A 23,700-nucleotide genomic window follows, 5' to 3' on the forward strand; every position below is an offset into this window, starting at 1 on the left:
AAAATCTGAAGCAAGGGTCCTCAATTTAACCCAATTAGAAATGCAAAATTTACTAAAGAATTTGTAAAACAAAAACCTACAACGGTGCTAGCTGGCTTTTGCGCCTGTACAAGACACGTTCTCAATCACTCTAATATCTACTGAGATGTACCAGTTGGCTAACTTTCAAGGCATTAATCAACACTGGGGCTCAAGTTACAGTTATGTCTGGGGATCTCACTAAATTTAAAGCAGGTACGCTCTTTATTCTTTTTTTTTTTTTAAGTAATTTTTATTGTGCTTTAAGTGAAAATTTACCAATCAAGTCAGTCTCTCACACAAAAACCCATATATACCTTGCTACACACTCCCAATTACTCTCCCCCTAATGAGACAGCCTGCTCTCTCCCTCCACTCTCTCTTTTCATGTCCATTTCACCAGCTTCTAACCCCCTCCACCCTCTCACCTCCCCTCCAGGCAGGAGATGCCAACATAGTCTCAAGTGTCATCTGATCCAGGAAGCTCACTCCTCACCAGCATCCCTCTCCAACCCATTGTCTAGTCCAATCCATGTCTGAAGAGTTGGCTTCAGGAATGGTTCCTGTCCTGGGCCAACAGAAGGTCTGGGGGCCATGACCACCGGGGTCCTTCTAGTCTCAGTCAGACCATTAAGTCTGGTCTTAGGAGAATTTGGGGTCTGTATCCCACTGCTCTCCTGCTCCGTCAGGGGTTCTCTGTTGTGTTCTCTCTCAGGGCTGTCATCGGTTGTAGCCGGGCACCATCTAGTTTTTCTGGTCTCAGGAAGATGTAGTCGCTGGTTCATGTGGCCCTTTCTGTCTCTTGGGCTTGGAATCGCCTTGTGTCCTTGGTATTCTTCATTTTCCTTTGACCCAGGTGGGTTGAGACCAATTGATGCGTCCTAGGTGGCTGCTTCCTAGCGTTTAAGACCCCAGACACCACTCTACAAAGTGGGATGCAGGATGTTTTCTTAATAGATTTTATTATGTCAATTGACTTAGATGTCCCCTAAACCATGGTCCCCAGACCCCTGTCCCTGCTACGATGGCCTTCGAAGCATTCAGTTTATTCGGGAAACATCTTTGCTTTTGTTAGTCCAATTGTGCTGACCTCCCCTGTATTGTGTGTTGTCTTTCCCTTCACCTAAAGTAGTTCTTATCTACTATCTAATTAGTGAATACCCCCTCCCACCCTCCCTCCCTCCCCCATCTCGTAACCACAAAAGAATGTTGTCTCCTCAGTTTAAACTATTTCTCAAGTTCTCATAGTAGTGCTCTTACACAATATTTGTCCTTTTGCAACTGACTAATTTCATTCAGCATAATGCTTTCCAAGTTCCTCCACGTTATGAAATGTTTCACAGATTCCTCACTGTTCTTTATAAATGCGTAGTATTCCATTGTGTGAATATACCATAATTTATTTATCCATTCATCCATTGATGGGCACCTTGGTTGCTTCCATCTTTTTGCTATTGTAAACAGTGCTGCAATAAACATGGGTGTGCGTATATCTGTTTGTGTAGAGGCTCTTATTTCTCTAGGATATATTCCAAGGAGTGGGATTGCTGGATCATATGGTAGTTCTGTTTCTAGCTTTTTAAGGAAATGCCAAATCGATTTCCAAAGTTGTTGTACCATTTGACATTCCCACCAACAGTGTATAAGTGTTCCAATCTCTCCACAGCCTCTGCAACATTTATTGTTTTGTGTTTTTTGGATTAATGCCAGTCTTGTTGCAGTGAGATGAAATCTCATTGTAGTTTTGATCCGCATTTCTCTAATGGCTAATGATTGTGAACATTTCCTCATATATCTGTTAGCTACCTGAATGTCTTCTTTAGTGAAGTGTCTATTCACATCTTTTGCCCATTTTTTAATTGGGTTATTTGTCTTTTTGCAGTTGAGTTTTTGCAGTATCATGTAGATTTTAGAGATCAGGTGCTGATCAGAAATGTCATAGCTAAAAAGTTTTTCCCAGTCTGCAGGTAGTCTTTTTACTCTTTTGGTGAAGTCTTTGGGTGAGAATAGGTGTTTGATTTTTAGGAGCTCCCAGTTATCTAGTTTTTCTTCTACATTCTTTATAATGTTTTGTATACTGTTTATGCCATGTATTAGAGCTCCTAATGTTGTCCCTATTTTTTCTTCCATGATCTTTATCGTTTTTTATTTTATATTTAGGTCTTTGAACCATTTTGAGTTCGTTTTTGTGCATGGAGTGAGGTATGGGTCTTGTTTCATTTTTTTGCAGATGGATATCCAGGTATGCCAGCACCATTTGTTAAAAAGACTGTCTTTTCCCCAGTTAACTGTTTTGGGGCCTTTGTCAAATATCAACTCCTCATATGTGGATGGATTTACGTATGGCTTCTCAATTCTGTTCCATTGGTCCATGTATCTGTTGTTGTACCAGTACCAGGCTGTTTTGGCTACTGTGGCGGTATAATAGGTTCTAAAATCAGGTAAAGTAAGGCCTCCCACTTTGTTCTTCTTTTTCAGTAATGCCTTATTTATCGGGGGCCTCTTTCCCTTCCATATGAAACTGGTGATTTGTTTCTCCATCTCCTTAAAGAATGTCGCTGGAATTTGGATCAGAATTGCATTAAATATATAGATTGCTTTTGGTAGAATAGACATTTTTATAATGCTAAATCTTCCTATCCATGAGCAAGGTATGTTTTTCCACTTATGTAAGTCTCTTCTGGTTTCTTGCAGAAGTGTTTTGTAGTTTTCTTTGTATAAGTCTTTTACATCTCTGGTAAGATTTATTCCTAAGTATTTTATTTTATTGGTGGCTACTGTAAATGGCATTGATCTGGTGATTTCCTCTTCAATGTTCTTTTTGTTGGTGTAGAGGAATCCAACTGATTTTTGTATGTTTATCTTGTATCCTGATAGTCTGCTGAACTATTAGTTTCAGTAGTTTTCTGGAGGATTCCTTAGGGTTTTCTGTATATAAGATCATGTCATCTGCAAATAGAGATGCTTTGACTTCTTCCTTGCCAATCTGGATGCCCTTTATTTCTTTATCTAGCCTAATTGCTATGGCTAGGACTTCCAGCACAATGTTGAATAGGAGTGTTGATAAAGGGCATCCTTGTCTGGTTCCCGATCTCAATGGGAATGTTTTCAGGCTCTCTCCATTTAGGGTGATGTCAGCTGTTGGATTTGTATAAAAAAACCCAAACCCAGTGTCATCGATTCCAACTCATAGCAACCCTATAGGATGGCTTTGTACAGATGCCCTTTATTATGTTGAGAAATTTTCCTTCTATTCCTATTTTGCTGAGAGTTTTTATCATGAATGAGTGTTGAACTTTGTCAAATGCCTTTTCTGCATCAATTGATAAAATCATGTGACTCTTGTCTTTTGTTTTATTTATGTGGTGGATTACATTAATTGTTTTTCTAATGTTGAACCATCCCTGCATACGTGGTATGAATCCCACGTGGTCATGGTGAATTATTTTTTTGATGTCATTGAATTCTACTGGCTAGAATTTTGTTGAGGATTTTTGTATCTACACTCATGTCTTTACCTGGTTTTGGTATCAGGGATATGGTGGCTTCATAGAATGAGTTTGGTAGTATTCCGTCCTTTTCTGTCCTCTGAAATACCTTTAGTAGTAGTGGTGTTAACTCTTCTCTGAAAGTTTGGTAGAACTCTGCAGTGAAGCCTTCCGGACAGGGCTTTTTTTTTGTTGGGAGTTTTTTGATTACCTTTTCAATGTCTTCTTTTATTATGGGTCTATTTAATTGTTCTATCTCTGTTTGTGTTAGATTAGGTAGGTAGTGTGTTTCTAGGAATCCATTTCTTCTAGGTTTTCAAATTTGTTTTAGTTTTTTATAGTAATCTTATATGATTCTTTTAATTTCAGTTGGTGATATCGCTCCTCTCATTTCTTATTTGGGTTATTTGCTTCCTCTCCTGTTTTTCTTTTGTCAGTTTGGCCAGTGGTTTGTCAATTTTGTAGATGTTTTCAAAAAACCAGCTTTTGGTATTGTTAATTCTTTCAGTTGTTTTTCTGTTTTCTATTTCGTTTAGTTCAGCTCTAATTTTTATTATTTGTTTTCTTCTGGTGCCTGTGGGTTTCTTTTGTTGCTCCCTTTCTATTTGTTTAAGCTGTAGGGATAATTCTTTGATTTTGGCCCTTTCTTCTTTTTGGATGTGTGCATTTATTGATATAAATTGACCTCTGAGCACTGCTTTTGCTGTGTCCCAAAGGTTCTGATAGGAAGTGTTTTCATTCTCATTGGATTCTCTGAATTTCTTTATTCCATCCTTAATGTCTTCTATAGTCCAGTCTTTTTTGAGCAGGGTATTGTTCAGTTTCCAAGTGTTTGATTTCTTTTCCTTGCTTTTCCTGTTATTGATTTCCACTTTTATGGCCTTATGGTCAGAGAAGATGCTTTGTAATACTTCAGTGTTTTGGATTCTGCTGAGGCTTGCTTTATGCCCTAATACGTGGTCTATGCTAGAGAATGTTTGATGTGCACTAGAAAAGAAAGTATAGTTGGTTGCTGTTGGGTGGAGTATTCTGTATATGTCTACGAGGTCAAGTTGGTTGATTGTGGCATTTAGATCCTCCGTGTCTTTATTGAGCTTCTTTCTGGATGTCCTGTCCTTCCCCAAAAGTGGTGTGTTGAAGTCTCCCACTATTATTGTGGAGCTGTCTAGCTCACTTTTCAATGCTGATAGTTTATGTATCTTGCAGCCCTGTCATTGGGTGCATAAATATTTAATATGGTTATATCTTCTTGGTGTACTGTCCCTTTAATCATTATATAGTGTCCTTCCTTATCCTTCCTGATGTATTTAACTTTAAAGTCTGTTTTGTCAGAAATTAATATTGCCACTCCTGCTCTTTTTTGATTGTTGTTTGCTTGATATATTTTTTTCCATCCTTTTGAGTTTTAGTTTGTGTGTCTCGCGGGCAGCATATAGATGGTTCTTGTTTTTTAATCCATTCTGCCACTCTCTGTCTCTTTATTGGTGCATTTAGTCCATTTACTTTCAGGGTAATTATGGATAGGCATGAATTTAGTGCTATCATTTTGATGTCTTTTTTTGTGTGTTGACAGTTTTTTTCCCACTTGATTTTATGTGCTGAGTAGATTTTCTTTATATATTGTCCTTTCCTCATATTTGTTGTTGATGATTTTGTTTCCGCTGAGTCTCTATTTTTCCCTTGTATTTTATTTTGATGAGTAGGATAGTTTGTGTCCTTTGTGGTTACCTTATTATTTACCCCTATTTTTCTAGATTTAAAACTAACTTTTATTTCTTTGTATTGCTGTATCTTCCTCTCCATACGGAAGGTGTATGACTACATTTCTTAGTCCCTCTTTATTATTTTAATGTTGTCTTCTTTTATATAATAACATTGCCGTTATCCTGTATTGGGCTTTTTTTTTTTTTTAATCTTGCTTTGTTTTTTTTTGGATTTCCCTGTCTGGGTTGACTCCTGGTTGCTCTGCCCAGTGTTCAAGTCTTGGGCTGATACCTGATATTATTGATTTTCTAACCAAAGAACTCCCTTTAGTATTTTTTGTAGTTTTGGTTTGGTTTGTATGAATTCCCTCAACTTGTGTTTATCTGGAAATGTCTTAATTTCACCTTTATATTTAAGAGACAGTTTTGATGGATATATGATTCTTGGCAGGCAATTTTTTTACTTCAATTTTTTAAATATGTCATCCCATTGCCTTCTTGCCTGCATGGTTTCTGCCAAGTAGTCCGAGCTTACTCTTATTGGCTCTCCTGTGTAGGTGACTTTTCGTTTATCCCTTGCTGCTCTTATAATTGTCTCTTTATCCTTGGTTTTGGCAAGCGTCATTATAATATGTCTTGGTGACTTTCTTTTCAGATCTACCTTATGTGGAGTTCGATGAGCATCTTGGATACATACCTTCTCATCTTTCACAATATCAGGGAAGTTTTCTGCCAACAAATCTTCAACAATTTTTTCTGAATTTTCTGTTATCCCTCCCTGTTCTGGTACTCCAGTCACTTGTAGGTTATTTCTCTTGATAGAGTCCCACATGACTCTTAAGATTTCTTCATTTTTTAAAATTCTTTTATCTGATTTTTCTTCAAATATATTAGTGCCAAGTGATTTATCTTCGAGTTCAGAAATTCTAGCTTCTACTTGCTCAATTCTGCTCCTCTGACTTTCTATTGAGTTATCTAATTCTGTAATTTTATTGTTAATCTTCTGAATTTCTGATTGCTGTCTGTCTATGGATTTTTCCAGCTTATTAAACTTTTCATTATGTTCCTGAATAATCTTTCTGAGTTCTTCAGTTGCTTTATCTGTGTGTTCCTTGGCTTGTTCTGCGTATTGCCTCATTTCTTTCCCGATGTCTTAAACTTTTGTATTCTGCATCTGGTAATTCCAGGAATGCACTTTCATCTAGAGGATCCCTGTATTCTTTGTTTTGACAGCCTGTTGAGGTGATCACGATCTGTTTCTTTATGTGACTTGATATTGACTGTTGTCTCCGAGCCATTTGTAAGTTATTGTACTAATTTATGCTTGCTTACTGTGTCGTAGCTTCTTCCTTTGTTTTGTTTTGGTATGCCCCTATGGGTTGCTTGAGTGAGCTAGCTTGATTATTTTTGCCTTTGGAGCTCTGGAGTCCTGTCCCCAGCTGGCTAGAGCTGTTATCAGGTATATCAGTCTAGGAGTCCATTCAGTTTTCTTGTATGAATTCAGCTTATGTTTCCAGGTAGCTGATATCAAGTGTGTGGTACAGGCTCTGTCCTACAGTCTTAGTACCCTCTCTATTCTTAGGGGAGTTACCAAACAAAAAATAGAACACCAACAGTTGTGCCGGAGCTTAACCTTCAGAGCCATTAATTTGCTTAAATTTGCCAAGGTCATAACAGCCAAGGTATCCCATAATAAGCTAATAACACACTAAAATATGCCATAGTGGGTATGGATGCTCTCACCCAACAAATAATAAATGAAAGTAAAATTAAGTCTTTGGCACTTATAATCAGCTTGATCAAATGGAACTCCATGGCCATTCCTCTCCAGGTAAAATAGCTAACTCAGACCAATATAAATTAAAACAGGGCCTTCTCAGATTGAAACACATTATACAGGACCTATTTAGAGAAGGAGTAACTACCTCCATTGTTTCTCCATTTAATAGCCCATTTTGACCTGTTTTTAAACCTGAAAGAAATAACTGGCACCATTATAGGAAATTACTCAAACCATTACGCTAAGGCCCCATCCATTAAGGACCTTACATCCCACTTCCATCCTCTACCATTCATCCCAAGCCTTCAACCCCTAATGGTGGCATTCCACCCATCTGGGTTCGGAGAGACTGCCCTGTGAAGTAGGAGTGGTAGTGCGGAGTCTTCATTCCTCTTTTCTTCCAGTGAAGCTATCACAGGATTTGTGGATGACTCCCATGTGGAAGCAGAGTGGCCTGGGTGCAGATACACCCTGTTATGGACTGACTTGAGTCCCCCAAAATAGGTGTCGGAATCCTACCCCTATATCTATGGATGTGATCTCCTTTGAGATAGGGTTTTCTTTGTTATGTTAAAGAGGCCATGTCAGTATAGGGTATCTCCTAAACCTAATCACTTCAGAGTTGTAAAAAGAGCAGATTATACACAGACGGAAGCACAAATGGGGTAGAGTTGGAAGGAGGACTGATGGCCATGTGAAAATCACCAGGAGCCAACAGAGAGGGAGAGAGCCTTCCCCTAGAGCTGGTGCCCTGAATTCAGACTTCTAGTCTCCTGAAGTGTGAGAAATAAATTTCTACTCTTTAAAACCACTTATTTGTGGTATTTCTGTTATAGCAGCACTTGTTGTTTTTGTTGTTAGGTGTCATTCGAGCCAGTTCCAACTCACAGAGATCCTATGTACTACAGAACTAAACACTGCCTGGACCTGCACCATGATCACAATCATTGTTATGCTTGGGCCTGTTGTTGTAGCCACTGTGTCAATCCATCTCATTGAGGGTCTTCCTCTTTTCCACTGACCCTATACTTTATGGAGCATGATGGCCTTCTCCAGGGACTGATCCCTCCTAATAACATGTCCGAAGTATGTGAGACGTAGCCTCACCATCCTTGCTTCTAAGGAGCATTCTGGTTGTACTTCATCCAAGACAGATTTGTTCGTTATTTTGGCAATTCATGGTATACTCAATATTCTCCACCAACACCACAATTCAAAGGCATTAATTCTTCTTCAGTCTTCCTTATTCATTGTCCAACTTCCACATGCATATGATGCAATTGAAAATACCTTGACTTGGGTCAGGTGCACCTTAGTCTTCAAGATGACGTCTCCTCTTTTCAATACTTTAAAGAGGTTTTTCTCAGCAGATTTGCCCAATGCAATGTGTCTCTTGATTTCTAGACTGCTGCTTCCAAGGGTGTTGCTTGTGGATCCAAATAAAATGAAATCCTTGACAATTTCAATCTTTTCTGTTTATCATTATGTTGCTTATTGGTCCAGTTGTAAGGACTTTTGTTTTCTTTATGTTGAGGTTTAATCCATACTGAAGCCTGTGGTCTTTGATCTTCATCAGTAAGTGCTTCAAAGTCCTCTTCACTTTCAGCAAGCAAGATTGTATCATCTGCATAACACAGGTTGTTAATGAGTCTCCCTCCAATCCCAATGCCCCATTCTTCTTCATGCAGTCCAGCTTCTCAGATTATTTGCTCAGCATACAGATTGAATAGGTCTGGTGAAAGGATTCAACCCTGACACACACCTTTCCTCACTTTAAACCACGCAGCATCCCCTTGTTCTGTCCGAACAACTACCTCTTGGTCTATGTACAGGTTCCTTATGAGCACAATGAAGTGTTCTGGAATTCTCATTCTCCACAATGTTATCCATAATTTGTTATTATCCGCAGAGTTGAATGCCTTTGCATTGTCAAAAAACACAGGTAAACATCTTTCTGGCATTCTCTGCTTTCAGCCAGGATCCATCTGACATCAGCAATGGTATCTCTGATTCCACATCCTCTTCTGAACCTGTCCTGAATTTCTGGCAGTTCCTTGTGGATATACTGCTGCAGTTGCTTTTGAATGATCTTCAGCAAACTTAATAATATTGTTTGATAATTTCTGCATTTGGTTGGATCACCTTTCTTGGGAATAGGCATAAAAGTGAGTCTCTTCCAGTCAATTGGCCAGGTAGCTGTCATCCAAATCTTCTGGCAGAGATGAGTGATGACTTCCAGTGCTGCATCCATTTATTGAAAGATCTCAGTTGATAATCTGTCAGTTCCTGAAGCCTCGTTTTTCACCAAAGCCCTCAATGGAACTTGGACTTGCCTGCCAATCTTAGGATTCATCAATCTTCACAGCCTGTGACCAAGAGCCCTGCTCTCTGATCTGCTGATCTTGGGCTCACCAGCCCCTGTGGCTACTTGAATCAAGAGTAGCCTCTATTCTGATCCACAGATTTGGGATATTCCAGCCTCTACAATCTCATGAGCCATTTCCTTGATGTAAATGTCTCTATATATTTATACGCTTTACTGTTTTTGCTTCTCTGGAGAACCCAGCCTAAGACACAGAGATTAAAAAAAAAAACATGGCAGTCAAGTCAATTCCAACTCATAGCAACCCTAAAGGACAGAGTAGAACTGCCCCATAGGGTTTCCAAGGAGTGCTTGGTGTATTCAAACTGCCGACCTTTTTATTAGCAGCCGTAGCTCTTAACCACGTTTCCACATAGAGGTTGGAGTGATGTATCTACAACCCAAGGAACTCCTGTGGCTACCAGATGCTGCAATAGGCAAGAGAGGATCTTCATCTAGAGCCTTTGGAGGAGCATGGCCCCGCAGTCACACTGAATTTGAACTTCTCACATTCAGAGAACCAATTTCTGTTATTTTAAGCTGCTTAGTTTGTAGTGCTTGGTTACAGCAGCCCTGGGAAGCTCATGCAGGTGGGAAGCAACTGTTCTGAGTTCTGGCCTCACCTGGGCCCCCGCAGTGAGCAGGGTCCTTCTGGAAAGGACTGTGTACGGGTAGGTGGGTGCATGAAAAAGGAACAGACCAAGAAAACAACAGGACCCTGAGTGCCTTGGTACCCTAGGTTGGGGAGACACAGTTGTTGGACATGGTCTGTCTCTCACCTGGAGTGATCCTTCCTTCCTGGATGAATCCAGGGAGAGCCATGGCAGGGCCAGAAGGACTGGGCAGTTTGCCCAGGATCTCACTACTTTGCTGTGTGGAGACCTCAGGCTGGTGTACCCTTGGTGCACAGGGAGGACGGCTAAGCGGTGGCAGCAGGTCCTGGCGTGCGGGTCAGACGTTGGAACTCCCTTCTGCTGGGCTGGCTGGGGTTGCAGATAGGATTGGCATGGCTCTGCCCCATCCTCCGCAGGCATAGCCAACTGGGATTTGTGAATGAGCACATACCAGCACCCTGGAGACTCAGAATTTGGGGAAGGGGAATTCTTCATACATGACTTCCAATCGGATGAGGGTATGGAACAATCCTTCTCCCTTCATAGGTGCATAGAACTGGATTCCTCCCCATCGTTGGTCAGTCTATGGCCCTTTCCATTTTATTTATTTTATTTGGGTTTTGATGTTACCATAACTGCACTGAACCCCTGAATTAATGCCAAAATGGTTTCATTTATATAGCTGAATTTGACTTTGTACTCAGGAATTTTTTTTACCCAGGAATTAATTTTCTTCATTTTATTCTTTAACTTTGTTTTCATAGACAGAAATTTGATAATTACTGTATTGCAATCATTTTAATAGAGGTCTCTTAATAAATAAACAGCATACTTCCCTGGAGTAAAGATGATAAAACTCTTTAGCATGGCATGTGAGAACTTTTACACTCTGGTTTGTTTATCTCTGCAGCCTGTGGCTCCCTTCTTACACTCTATAATTGGCCACACCAAACTTCTCCCCTACTGCCAGTACCCCAGGCCCTTGGCTTTCTACTTGCTGTTCTCCTGCATGTATAAGGTTTCTCTTATTATTCCTCTCCATCATTTATTCAAGAAAGAAAGTTGTCCCAACTAGTGAACAGAAAAGGGAACATCAAGTCAGATATGAGTGAATGACCCAATAGAAGAACCTATCACAGAGCTGCAGACACAGGAAAATACTTGGGTTTAGCCAGGCCAAGGACACATCCAGTTTGTGGGTCCCTCTGGCTCATGAACCTGTTTAGCACGGCCTTTAGGTTTAAGTTTCTTCTGTCATTGCCCCCAGTGCTGCCAGGAGAACCAGGTCACCTATTCTTCTACCTGCCTGGAGGTCAATTCTTTCTTTTTTGCTGGTATTTGTCACTGAGCAGATGAAGTGTTGTCAACACTGGTGACTCCTCTAAGGGAAATGTCACCATCCTGTGATATCTGGTGATCCTTCCCCTGTGGTTCTCAGACAAGTGATTTGGCCAAAGCGTTTTTCCTCAAAGGTAAAATAGTTTCCCTCCTACCCTCGCTTCTTTCTTCCCAGCTCTGCCATTATGCTTTTTTCTACTCCCGTATTTATCCAGCTCTTTCTCAATGAAATCAGTGCACTTCACACTCCACTTCTTTCATGCCCTCTCTTCTGTCTCTACGTCCCTTCTCTTCCTCTTCAGCTTCCTGTTTTCCCCCCTTCAGCTTCACAATCTGGCTCCCAGCTCATCCTTGTTTAGGACAGTGGTTAAAATTTTGGGCTCTGGCATTGGGAGACCCAATCATGACTCCTGGCTCTGCCTCTTAACAGACAAGTAACTTTGGGGAAGTTGCTCTGAGCTTTGATTTCCTTATCCATAACATGGGGACAGTAATGACATCACAGGATTGTTTGAAAGATGACACATGATAACCATCTGCAGTGCTTGGGATAATGTCTGGCACGTAGTAAGTGCTCAAAGAAATGATAATTATGATTATTCGTCACCATCCATGTCTCTTCCTGTCTGGCTCTTCTTGTCCTCCGCCAGACCCAGGTCACTCTGTCATCTTACGCACTACCTACAGACTGTTCATATGCTAAGCTATACAATTTCCCCCAGATTATAGAGCAGATCAGACAGAAGCATTTGTGTCCACTAGAAATCTGTCATAGATAATCAGGGTCAGAATTATCAGGGGCTGTACTTCCTGCCACACCCATGAGAGAGTATGGTCCATACCTTCCCAAAGAGAGGAAATTGAAGTGCATATTCCACAGAGTTGGAAACAAACCAGTCTATTCACATAGCCCCCAAAGTATTCAAGGAACCTCATTGCCCCTTTTGAAGCTCCTGAGAACAGTCATTAGATTGGGGTATTCGCGCAGGTCAATCGGGCTGAACAATGTCATCAGAAATGACAGGTCAAACGTTCTCTCCAGTTGGGTAAGGATGTTGTGCACCGCTCTGGATACAGGGACCAAGTTTTGACAGGCTTCCAGAGATTCCTTAAGGAATGCAATGAAGTATTACTGTAAATAATTGCAAAATCGAATGGAGGGTGATTATACATTTGTGGTTTACTAATTGTCAGAAAGCTATTTCACTCTCTTAAGAAGGAACATTTAATATAAAAAAAAAAAGAGTTGCTGCTGAGGCTGTTTATGTACACCCCAACACCTCATGGCATTTGGTTCCTTGATTTGAAGGTATAGGGTCATGGTTTCATGGGATATCCCCAGCTAATTGGCCTAATAACGTGTTTAGCGCTTCTGTTATAACTTCTCGTTCATTGTGTAGTGCCTGGAGTCTTAAAAGCTTGCAAGCAGCCATCCAAGGAGAGTCAAGAAAAGGAGGAGGATATAGAATGTGTGGCTAATTGTGTCCATGAACAACTGCGTGGTAGCCATGAGGCCAGAAGAACTCAATGGTGCCCAGCTATCCACACTGAACATCTTTTTTTCTTTTTTATTGTGCTTTAAGTGAAATTTTACAATTCAAGTTAATTTCTCATACAAAAACTTATACACACATTGTTACGTGACCCTAGTTGCTCTCCCTTCAATGTGACAGCACACTCCTTCTCTCTACCCTGTATTTCCCACGTCCATTCAACCAGCTCCTGTCCCCTCTGCCTTTTCGTCTCACCTCCAGACAGAAGCTGCCCACATAGTCTGATGGGTCTACTTGAGCTAAGAAGCACACTCCTCAACAGTATCATTTTATGTCTTATAGTCAAGTCTAATTTTTGTCTGAAGAGTCAGCTTCAAGAATGGTTTTAGTTTTGGGCTAACAAAGAATCCAGGGACCATGTCTTCTGGGGTCCTTCCAGTCTTAGTCAGACCATTAAGTCTGGTTTATTACTAGAATTTGAGGTCTGCATCCCAATTTTCTCATGCTCCATCAGGGGTTCTCTGTTGTGTTCCCTGTCAGGGCAGTCATTGGTGGTAGCCGGGCACCATCTGGTTCTTCGGTCTCAGGCTGATGGCGTCTCTGGTTTATGTGTCCCTTTCTTTCTCTTGGGCTCATATTTTCCCTATGTCTTCGGTGTTCTTCATTCTCCTTTGCTGCAGGCGAGTTGAGATGAATTGATGCATCTCAGATGGCTGCTTGTTAGCTTTTAAGACCCCAGATGGCACTCATCGTAGTGGGATGCAGAAGGTTTTCTGAATACACTTTGTTATGCCAGTTGACCTAGATGTCCCCTGATACCATGGTCCCCTGACTCCTGCCCTTGTTATCCTGTCCTTCAAAGTGTTTGGTTGCATTCAGGAAACTTCTTAGCTTTTGGATTAGCCCAGTTGTGCTGACTTCCCCTGTATTGTGTGTTGTCCTTCCCTTAACCTAAAATAATTCTTGTCTACTGTCTAATTAGCGACTATCCCCTCTCTCTGTCCCTCTCCACCCTCGTAACCATCAAAGAATGTTCTCTTCTGTGTTTAAACCTTTTCTTGAGTTCTTATAATAGTGGTCTCTTTCAATATTTGTCCTTTTGGGACTAATTTCAGTCAGCGTAATGCCAGCCAGATTCCTCCATGTTATGAGATGTTTCACAGATTCATCATTGTTCTTTAATATTGTGTAGTATTCCATTGTGTGAATATACAATAATTTGTTTATCCATTCACCTGTTGATGGGCACCTTGGTTGTTTCCATCTTTTTCCTATTGTAAACTGTGCTGCAGTGAACATGGGTGTGCACATATCTATTTGTGTGAAGGCTCTTATTTCTCTAGAATATTTTCCAAGGACTGAGATTGCTGGATCGTATGGTAGTTCTGTTTCCAGCTTTCTAAGGAAGCGCCAAATCAGTTTCCAAAGTGGTTATACCATTTTACATTCCCACCAGCAGTGTATAAGTGTTCTGGTCTCTCTACAACCTCTGCCAACATTTATTTTTATGTGTTTTTTGGATTAATGCCAGCCTTGTTGAGGTGAGATGGTATCTCATTGTAGTTTTGATTTGCATTTCTATAATGGCTAATGATTGTGAACAACTCCTCATGTTAGCCATCTGAATGTCTTCTTTGGTGAAGTACACGTTCATAACCTTTGCCCATTTTTTAATTGAGTTATTTGTCTTTTTGTTGTTGATGTTTTGCAGTATCTTGTAGATTTGAGAGATTAGATGCTGATTGGATTTGTCATAGCCAAAAAATGTTTCCCAGTCTGTAGGCTGACTTTTTACTCTTTTGGTGAAGTCTTTGGATGAGCATAGGTGTTTGATTTTTAGGAGTTCCCAGTTATCTAGATTCTCTTCTGGTGTTTGTGCATTGTTAGTAATGTTTTGTATACTGTTTAGGTCATGTATTAGGGCTACTAGCTTGCCCCTGTTTTCTTTTTTTCCCTGATCTTTATCATTTTAGATTTCATATTTAGGTCTTCGATCCATTTTGAGTTAGTTTTTGTGCATGGTGTGAGGTATGGGTCTTGTTTCATTTTCTATGCAGATGGTTATCCAGCTATGCCAGCACCATTTGTTAAAGAGACTGTCTTTTCCCCATTTAGTGGGCTCTGGGCTTTTGTCAAATATCAGCTGCTCATATGTGGATGGATTTATGTCTGGATTCTCAATTCTGTTCTATTGGTCTATGTATCTGTTGTTGCACCAGTACCAGGCTGTTTTGACTACTGTGGTGGTATAATAGGTTTTAAGATCAGGTAGTGTGAGGCCTCCCACTTAGTTCCTCTTTTTCAGTAATGCTTTACTTATCAGGGGCCTCTTCCCTTTCCATATGACATTGATGATTTGTTTATCCATCTCATTAAAAAATGCCCTTGGCATCTATGCAAAGCCAACAGCCAATATCACTCTAAATGGACAGAACCTGAAAGCATTTCCCCTGAGAACGGGAACCAGACAAGGATGCCCTTTATCACCACTCTTATTCAACATCGTACTTGAAGTCCTAGCCAGGGCAATTAGGCTAGACAAAGAAATAAAGGGTATCCAGATTGGCAAGGAGGAAGTGAAGCTATCACTATTTGCAGATGACATGATCGTATACATGGAAAACCCTAAGGAATCCTCCAGAAAACTACTGAAACTAATAGAAGAGTTTGGAAGAGTCTCAGGTTATAAAATAAACATACAAAAATCACTTGGATTCCTCTACATCAACAAAAAGAACACCGAAGAGGAAATAACCAAATCAATACCATTCACAGTAGCCCCCAAGAAGATAAAATACTTAGGAATAAATCTTACCAAGGATGTAAAAGACCTATACAAAGAAAACTATAAAACTCTGCTACAAGAAATTCAAAAGGACATACTTAAGTGGAAGGACATACCCTGCTCATGGATAGGAAGACTTAACATAGTAAAAATGTCTATTCTACCAAAAGCCATCTATACATATAACGCACTTCCAATCCAAATACCAATGTCATATTTTAAGGGGATAGAGAAACAAATCACTAATTTCATATGGAAGGGAAAGAACCCCCGGATAAGCAAAGCATTACTGAAAAAGAAGAAGAAAATGGGAGGCCTCACTCTACCTGATTTCAGAAACTATTATACAGCTACAGTAGTCAAAACAGCCTGGTACTGGTACAACAACAGGCACATAGACCAATGGAACAGAATTGAGAACCCAGATATAAATCCATCCACGTATGAGCAGCTGATATTTGACAAAGGACCAGTGTCAGTCAATTGGGGAAATGATAGTCTTTTTAACAAATGGTGCTGGCATAACTGGATATCCATTTGCAAAAGAATGAAACAGGACCCATACCTCACACCATGCACAAAAACTAACTCCAAGTAGATCAAAGACCTAAACATAAAGACTAAAACGATAAAGATCATGGAAGAAAAAATAGGGACAACCCTAGGAGCCCTAATACAGGGCATAAACAGAATACAAAACATTACCAAAAATGATGAAGAGAAACCAGATAACTGGGAGCTCCTAAAAATCAAACACCTATGCTCATCTAAAGACTTCACCAAAAGAGTAAAAAGACCACCTACAGACTGGGAAAGAATATTCAGCTATGACATCTCAGACCAGCGCCTGATCTCTAAAATCTACATGATTCTGTCAAAACTCAATCACAAAAAGACAAGCAACCCAATCAAGAAGTGGGCAAAGGATATGAACACACATTTCACTAAAAAAGATATTCAGGCAGCCAACAGATACATGAGAAAATGCTCCCAATCAGTAGCCATTAGAGAAATGCAAATTAAAACTATGATGAGATTCCATCTCACACCAACTAGACTGGCATTAATCCAAAAAACACAAAATAATAAATGTTGGAGAGGCTGCGGAGAGATTGGAACTCTCATACACTGCTGGTGGGATTGTAAAATGGTACAACCACTTTGGAAATCCATCTAGCGTTATCTTAAACAGTTAGAAATAGAACTACCATACAACCCAGAAATCCCACTCCTCGGAATATACCCTAGAGATACAAGAGCCTTCACACAAACAGATACATGCACACCCATGTTTATTGCAGCTCTGTTTACAATAGCAAAAAGCTGGAAGCAACCAAGATGTCCGTCAACGGATGAATGGGTAAATAAATTGTGGTATATTCACACAATGGAATACTACGCATCGATAAAGAACAGTGACGAATCTCTGAAACGTTTCATAACATGGAGGAATCTGGAAGACATTATGCTGAGCGAAATGAGTCAGAGGCAAAAGGACAAATATTGTATAAGACCACTATTATAAGATCTTGAGAAATAGAAAAAACGGAGAAGAACACATACTTTTGTGGTTACAAAGGGGGGAAGGAGGGAGGGAGGGAGAGGGTTTTTTATTGATCAATCAGTAGATAAGAACTGCTTTGGGTGAAGGGAAAGACAACACACAATACAAGGAAGGTCAGCCTAGTTGGACTGGACTAAAAGCAAAGAGGTTTCCGGGATAAAATGAAAGCTTCAAAGGTCAGCGGAGCAGGGGCTGGGGTCTGGGGAACATGGTTTGAGGAGACTTCTAAGTCAACGGGCAAAATAATTCTATTATGAAAACATTCTGCATCCCACTTTGAATTGTGGCGCCTGGGGTCCTAAATGCCAACAAGCGGCCACCTAAGATACATCAATTGGTCTCAACCCACCTGGAGCAAAGGCAAAGGAAGAACACCAAGGCCACACGACAACTAAGAATCCAAGAGACAGAAAGGGCCACATGAACCAGAGACCTACATTATCCTGAGACCAAAAGAACTAGTTGGTGCCCGGCCACAATCGATGTCTGCCCTGCTAGGGAGCACAACAGACAACTCCTGAGGGAGCAGGAGGCCAATTGGATACAGACCCCAAATTCTCATAAAAAGACCATACCTAATGATATGAATGCGACTAGAGGAATCCCAGAGACAATGCTCCCCAGAACTTCTGATGGCACAGGACAGGAACCATCCCCGAAGACCACTCATCAGGCGTGAAAAGGACTGGTCAGCGGCGGGGGGAGAGAGATGCTGAGGAAGAGTGAGCCAATTAAATTAGGTGAACACTGGAGAGAGTGTTGGCAACTCTTGACTGGAGGGGGGATGGGAAGATAGAGAGAGAGGGAAGATGGCAAAATTGGCATGAAACGAGAGACTGAAAGGGCTGACTCAATAGGGGGAGAGCAAGTGGGAGAAGGGAGTATGATGTATGTAAACCTACGTGTGACAGACTGATTGGAATGGTAAATGTTCACTTGAAGCTTAATAAAAGTTAATTAAAAAAAAACAAAAACAAAACAAAACAAAAATGCCCTTGGAATTTGGATCAAGATTGCACTGTATCCATAGATCACTTTGGGTAGAATAGACATTTTCACAATGTTGAGTCTTCCTATCCATGAGCAAGGTATGTTTTTGCACTTATGTGGGTCTCTTTTGGTTTCTTGCAGTAGTATCCTGTAGTTTTCTTTGTATAGGTCTTTTGCGTCTCTGGTAAGATTTATTACTAAGTATTTTATCATCTTGGGGGCTATAGTAAATGGTATTGATTTGGTGATCTCTTCTTCGATGTTTTCTTTGTTGGTGTAGAGGAATCCAACTAATTTTTGTATGTTTATCTTATATCCTGATACTCTGCTGAACTCTTCTATTAATTTCAGTAGTTTTCTGGAGGATTCCTTAGGGTTTTCTGTGTATAAGATCATATCATCTGCAAATAGAGATACTTTTACTTCTTCCTTACCAATTTGGATGCACTTTATTTCTTTATCTAGCTAATTACTCTGGCTAGGACCTCCAGAACAATGTTGAATAGGAGTGGTGATAAAGGGTATCTTTGTCTGGTTCCTGTTCTCATGGGGAATGCTTTCAGACTCTCTCCATTTATAATGATTTTGGCTGTTGGCTTTATATAAATGCCCTTTATTATGTTGAGGAATTTCCTTTCTATTCCTATTTTGATGAGAGTTTTTATCATGAATGTGTGTTGGACATTGTCAAATGCCTTTTCTGCATCAATTGATAGAATAATGTGGTTTTTGTCTTTTGTTTTATTTATGTGGTGGATTACATTGATTGTTTTTCTAATGTTGAGCCATTCCTGTGTACCTGGTATGAATCCCACTTGATCATGGTGAATTTTTTTTTTTTTTTTTTGATTATGTTGTTGAATTCTATTGGCTAGAATTTTGTTGAGGATTTTTGCTTCTAAACTTGTGAGGGATATTGGCTTGTAATTTTCTTTTTTGTGGTGTCTTTGCCTGGTTTTGGTATCAGGGTTATTCTGGCTTCCATACTGAACATTCTGATCAAAGATTCTATAGAAGAATTCTGGCCAAAGGCAGAAAATGCAGAACAGAATTTCAAATTTTCATGAACTCCAGACTTTCTGGAGCCATGGAAGCTAGATGAAACTATTGCCCTGGGAGAATCTTTAAACCTTAAACCAAAAATATCCCCTGAAGTCTTCTTAAAACCAAACATTAGTTTAGCTTACCTAGTAAAGAATGTCTGCCTTGAGCACTGTGCTCTTTTAAGAACTATCTATATGGGATCAAATTGACAACAGCAGCTGGAAAGATTAGATAGGAACCTTAGACAGCAGTGAGTTTATGTTAATGGAGGAGGAACAACTCAGAGAAGGAGGGTGAGGATGGTTGCACAATTTACAGAATGTAATCAGTGTTGCTGAATGGTAGATGTAGGAACTGTTGAATTGGTATATACTGTGCCAGCTTTCTGGAGCTCTGGTGGCATAGTGGTTAAGAGCTTGGCTGCTAACCAAAAGGTGGTCAGTTCAAATCCACCAGTCACTCTTTGGAAAACATTTGGGTCAGTTTTATTCTGTGCTATTTTTTTTTTTTATAGGGTCAACTCATAGTGACCCTATAAAAAAAAAAAAAAATTTTTTTTATAGGGTCACTATGAGTTGAAATTGACATGAAGGCAACAGGCTTTTAATGGGGGCTGTGTATATTCTCAACAACAATAACAACAGCAATAAAAATATAAATAATATAGACAAATTCTCAAAGGTCACACTTCCACATGTTAACTTTTGAAGCTTCACATATATTTTGGTGGCTAGTTTTTTAGGAATAAATAACTCAGCCTTCTTAAAAAGTAGGTCTGTTTTGTGAACTTTATTTTTAGGAACATTTGAGAAAAGAGAGAAATTTTAAGGGAGGAAAGTGGGGTCAAAATAAGCTAACCAGTTGCCATCAAGCTGCTTTTGACTCGTGGTGACCCCAAGTGTGTCAGAGCAGAACTGTGCTCCATAGGGTTTTCAGTGGCAGATTTTTTTGGAACTAGATCACTAGGCCTTTCTTCCGAGGTACTTCTGGGTAAACTCAAACCTCCAAGCTTTCAAATAGCAGCCAAAGGTGTTAGCTATTTGTATCACCCAGAGATGTTCAAAGTAAGCTACTATGTAATTATTTCTTAAGGCTTTGGTCAGAGTGCTTCAGCAATGGAACTACCAGTTGGTCACAGGGGCAATAGCCTCTGCTCTCTCTGGGACTTGGTTTGGCTTGAATGGGTTCCAACCACAAGTAGATCATCTAGAAACCTCTTGCTGAGAACATGGCCAAAATGAAAAACAAGGCAGATGAAAGTTGTTTGGAAAACATTTGCTGAGCACCTATTAGGGTCAGTGAGCTAGTCCTTGGGTACACAGTAGTGATAAGATCAACATGGTACTGCCCACACGGGGCACAGTCAGGTGAGAAGATGGGCATTAAACAGCAAACACAAATAACTACTCAACTACTAACTGTGAGAAGTGTTGCAGAGGGAGAGCATAGATTCTGTGAGAGAAAATAACCAGGGGGTCTTAATTAGATGAACAGTTCAAGGAGGCCCCTTGGAGGAGTGGCATTTGACCTGAAAAGGGAGCTGGAGCTAACCAGGCTAAGGTTGGATCCTTCAATCAGCGCTAGCACTTCCCTGGGCCTGGGGCTCAGGAAATGTTTTAAAAACCCATAATTATATGGACAGAGTGCCATTTTGGTCTACAGAACCACAGTTTCCAGCATCCGCCTAGTCTCACATCAGAATTGACTATGGGTGACAAACTCTTCAGTTAGGAATTGGGGGTTGGGATGGCCCTCGTGACACCCTCTCCCCCAGCCACCCCCATCTTCTGTGATGATCAACGTGTCTGGGTTGGACCTTCTAAAGTTCAGGAGCCCTGGTGGTTTGTGGTTTGAGACCTTGATTACAGGGTATACTTGGTGAGGCTGGGCTGCCTTGGGGAAGCAGTTGACATCACTCACCTTGTATATTCTCTCAGTGATGAAAAACTTGTCTCGGAGGTCTTCAAAGAAGGGAATTGGCTTGTGTATGGCATAGGCGATCTCCAGCTTCTGGCATATGAAGTGCTGAAAAAGAGCCTCTTCCAAGGCCCTGGTCACGGTGAACATCCTGTGGAAAGATGCACGATGTGAAAAGAGAATCAAAGACTCCAAAGAGCGTAGGAGCTGCTCTCTGCATTAAACAGCCACCTAAAGAAAGCCATGTTGGTCCCCACCGTATCCCTTAGCAGTCCCCAAATTAGCATCTGCTTAAAAGACTCATGGATGTAGGCAACAATGACAACTCTGAACAACCATGGCCCTGAGAGTGACCTACAAGGTGATGCCAAAATCCCCAAGGGCTGCTGGTAAACATAAGGAGATATTAAAATTTTGTCATTGTTGTTAACTGCTGTCAGTGTCACTCTGACTCATGGTGACCCCATGTATAACAGAACAAAACGTTGCCCAGTCCTGCACCACCTTCACAATTGTTGGCATGTTTGAACCCAGTTGGACAATATTCTGTTCTGTTCCAGAGGGTTTTCATTAGTGAATTTTCAGAAGTAGATCACCAGGCCTTTCTTCCTGGTCTGCCTTAATCTGGAAGCTCTGCTGAAACCTCTCCACCATGTGTGACCCTGCCAGTATTTGAAATACAGTTGCATAACTTCCGGCATCCTAGCAACATGCGAGCCACTATAGTATGACTAACAGACAGGTGGTGGGATATTAAAAGCAGCTAATATTTATTGAATGCTTCCTGTGTGCCAGGCTTTGTTCTAAGGGTTTCATGTAAATTAACTTATTCAGTCTTCAAAAAACTCTTGAGAGAAGGTTACTATTATTACAGCCATTTTTTGTTGAGAAAACAGAGACATAGAAAGGATTAATACCTTGTCCAACGTTGAACAACTTGGAAGTGGTAGAACTGGGAACAAATTCTGACTTTCTGGTTCCAGGCTTATATTATGTGCATTATGGGCACATTCAGCTGGATTCACCACACTCGCTTGGACTGCACTATGAAGCACACACTAACAATGCTCACGAAATAGGGACTGCCTAAAAAAGCTTAGAAAGACAAAACCTGGTCATATATAGACACTTCAATAAAAGACCCACAGTCTCCGACACAATTAGGCACACGTAAATAAAAACATGAAAGAAGTGAACGACATGGTTAGTAAAAGTAACGTAACTGGTTTATATCCTGTATCAATTTTGCATCTCAAAACAGATCATGTGCTTTTTCCTATGGCCATGCAGCATGTCTAAAAACTGACCATTAACAAAACAGAAAACCAAGCCTGTTGCCATCGAGTCAATTTCGACTCATAGTGTCTTACAGGATAGAGTAGAACTGCCCGTTAGGGTTACCAAGGAGTGGCTGGTGCACTCATACTGCCTTTTGATTAGCTGCCAAGCTCCTAATCACTGCTCCAACAGGGGTCCAGAATTACCATAGGATTCAACGATTCCACTCCCAAAAGAATTGAAAGCACGACTCAAACACATACTTGTACAACGATGTTCATTTTGACCTTATTCACATTAGCCAGAAGGTGGGAGCAACCCCAGTGTCCATCAACGGGCAAATGGATGACCGAAATGTAGTCTATACACACAGTGGAATATTATTTAGCTACGAAAAGGAATAAAGTTCTGATACATGCTACAGTATGGATGAACCTTGAAAACATTATGCTGAGTGAAACCAGCCAGACACACAAAAAAAACAAATATTGTATGATCCCACTTACATGAAATATCTAAAATAGAGAACTGTGTAGAGACAGAAAGCACTGTTTGCACCACCCAGGGACTCCAAGTGGTATTGTAAAGCTATAGTAATTAAACATCAAGTTCTAACTTACCAATAGGGGGACATCAACAGAAATGAATAAAAACAAGACACAGATTTAATATGTGTGTGTGTTTGTATATGAAACATATATGTACACAAAATTTGCACATGGTAAAGGTGGCATTGGAAAATGTTTTCACTGGCTAATTTTTTTTCAGAAGTAGACCTTCAGGTTTTTTTCCCAGTCTGTCTTAGCCTGGAAGCTCAGCGGAAACCTGTCTGGCATAGTGACCCTGTTAGTATTTGAATGCTGGCACTCAAAAGGTGACAGGGAATAGTGGCCTCCTTAAAGTAGGGCTGACCTTAATGATGCGAATTGAGTCAAGCTTTAGGAATCTCCATTTGCTGATGTGGCATGACTCAAAATGAGAAGAAACAGCTATAAATATCCATTAATAATCAGAATGTGAAATGTATGAAGTATGAATCTGGGAAAGTTAGAAGTCATCAAAAACGAAATGGAGTGCATAAACACCAATATCCTAGGCATTAGTGAGCTAAAATGGACTGGTTTTGGCCACTTTGAATCAGAAAATCATATGGTCTACTATGCAGGGAATGACAACTTGAAGAGGAATGGCATTGCATTCATCGTCAAAAAGAATATTTCAAGATTTATCCTGAAGTACAACACAGTCAATGATAGGATAGTATCCACATGCCTACATGGAAGACCAGTTAATGCGACTATTATTCAAATTTCTGCACCAACCACT

At 40.4% G+C, this 23,700-nt stretch overlaps 1 protein-coding gene across 8 annotated transcripts in view; it reads right to left on the bottom strand.

Annotated features, from left to right (window-relative positions):
• The window catches only part of LOC104846635 (sp110 nuclear body protein-like), a 77,429-nt gene that overhangs the window by 46,457 nt on the left and 7,272 nt on the right, over positions 1 to 23,700 (bottom strand). For 5 of the 8 annotated variants that reach the window (XR_010322214.1, XR_010322213.1, XR_010322215.1 and 2 more), the window contains one exon: positions 21,100 to 21,247. Coding sequence is in view for 5 of the 8 variants with exons in the window: in XM_064286581.1 (XP_064142651.1) it covers positions 21,100 to 21,247 (148 nt within the window). In the remaining 3 variants the exon portion in view is untranslated. Of the gene's footprint in view, positions 1 to 10,127; positions 12,412 to 17,025; positions 17,858 to 21,099; positions 21,248 to 23,700 lie in introns of those variants that run through there. The other 3 variants (XM_064286578.1, XM_064286577.1, XM_064286579.1) reach the window with 2 other exon arrangements.

This window comes from Loxodonta africana, chromosome 6 (assembly GCF_030014295.1).
Source record: "Loxodonta africana isolate mLoxAfr1 chromosome 6, mLoxAfr1.hap2, whole genome shotgun sequence".
Lineage (NCBI taxonomy): Eukaryota > Metazoa > Chordata > Mammalia > Proboscidea > Elephantidae > Loxodonta > Loxodonta africana.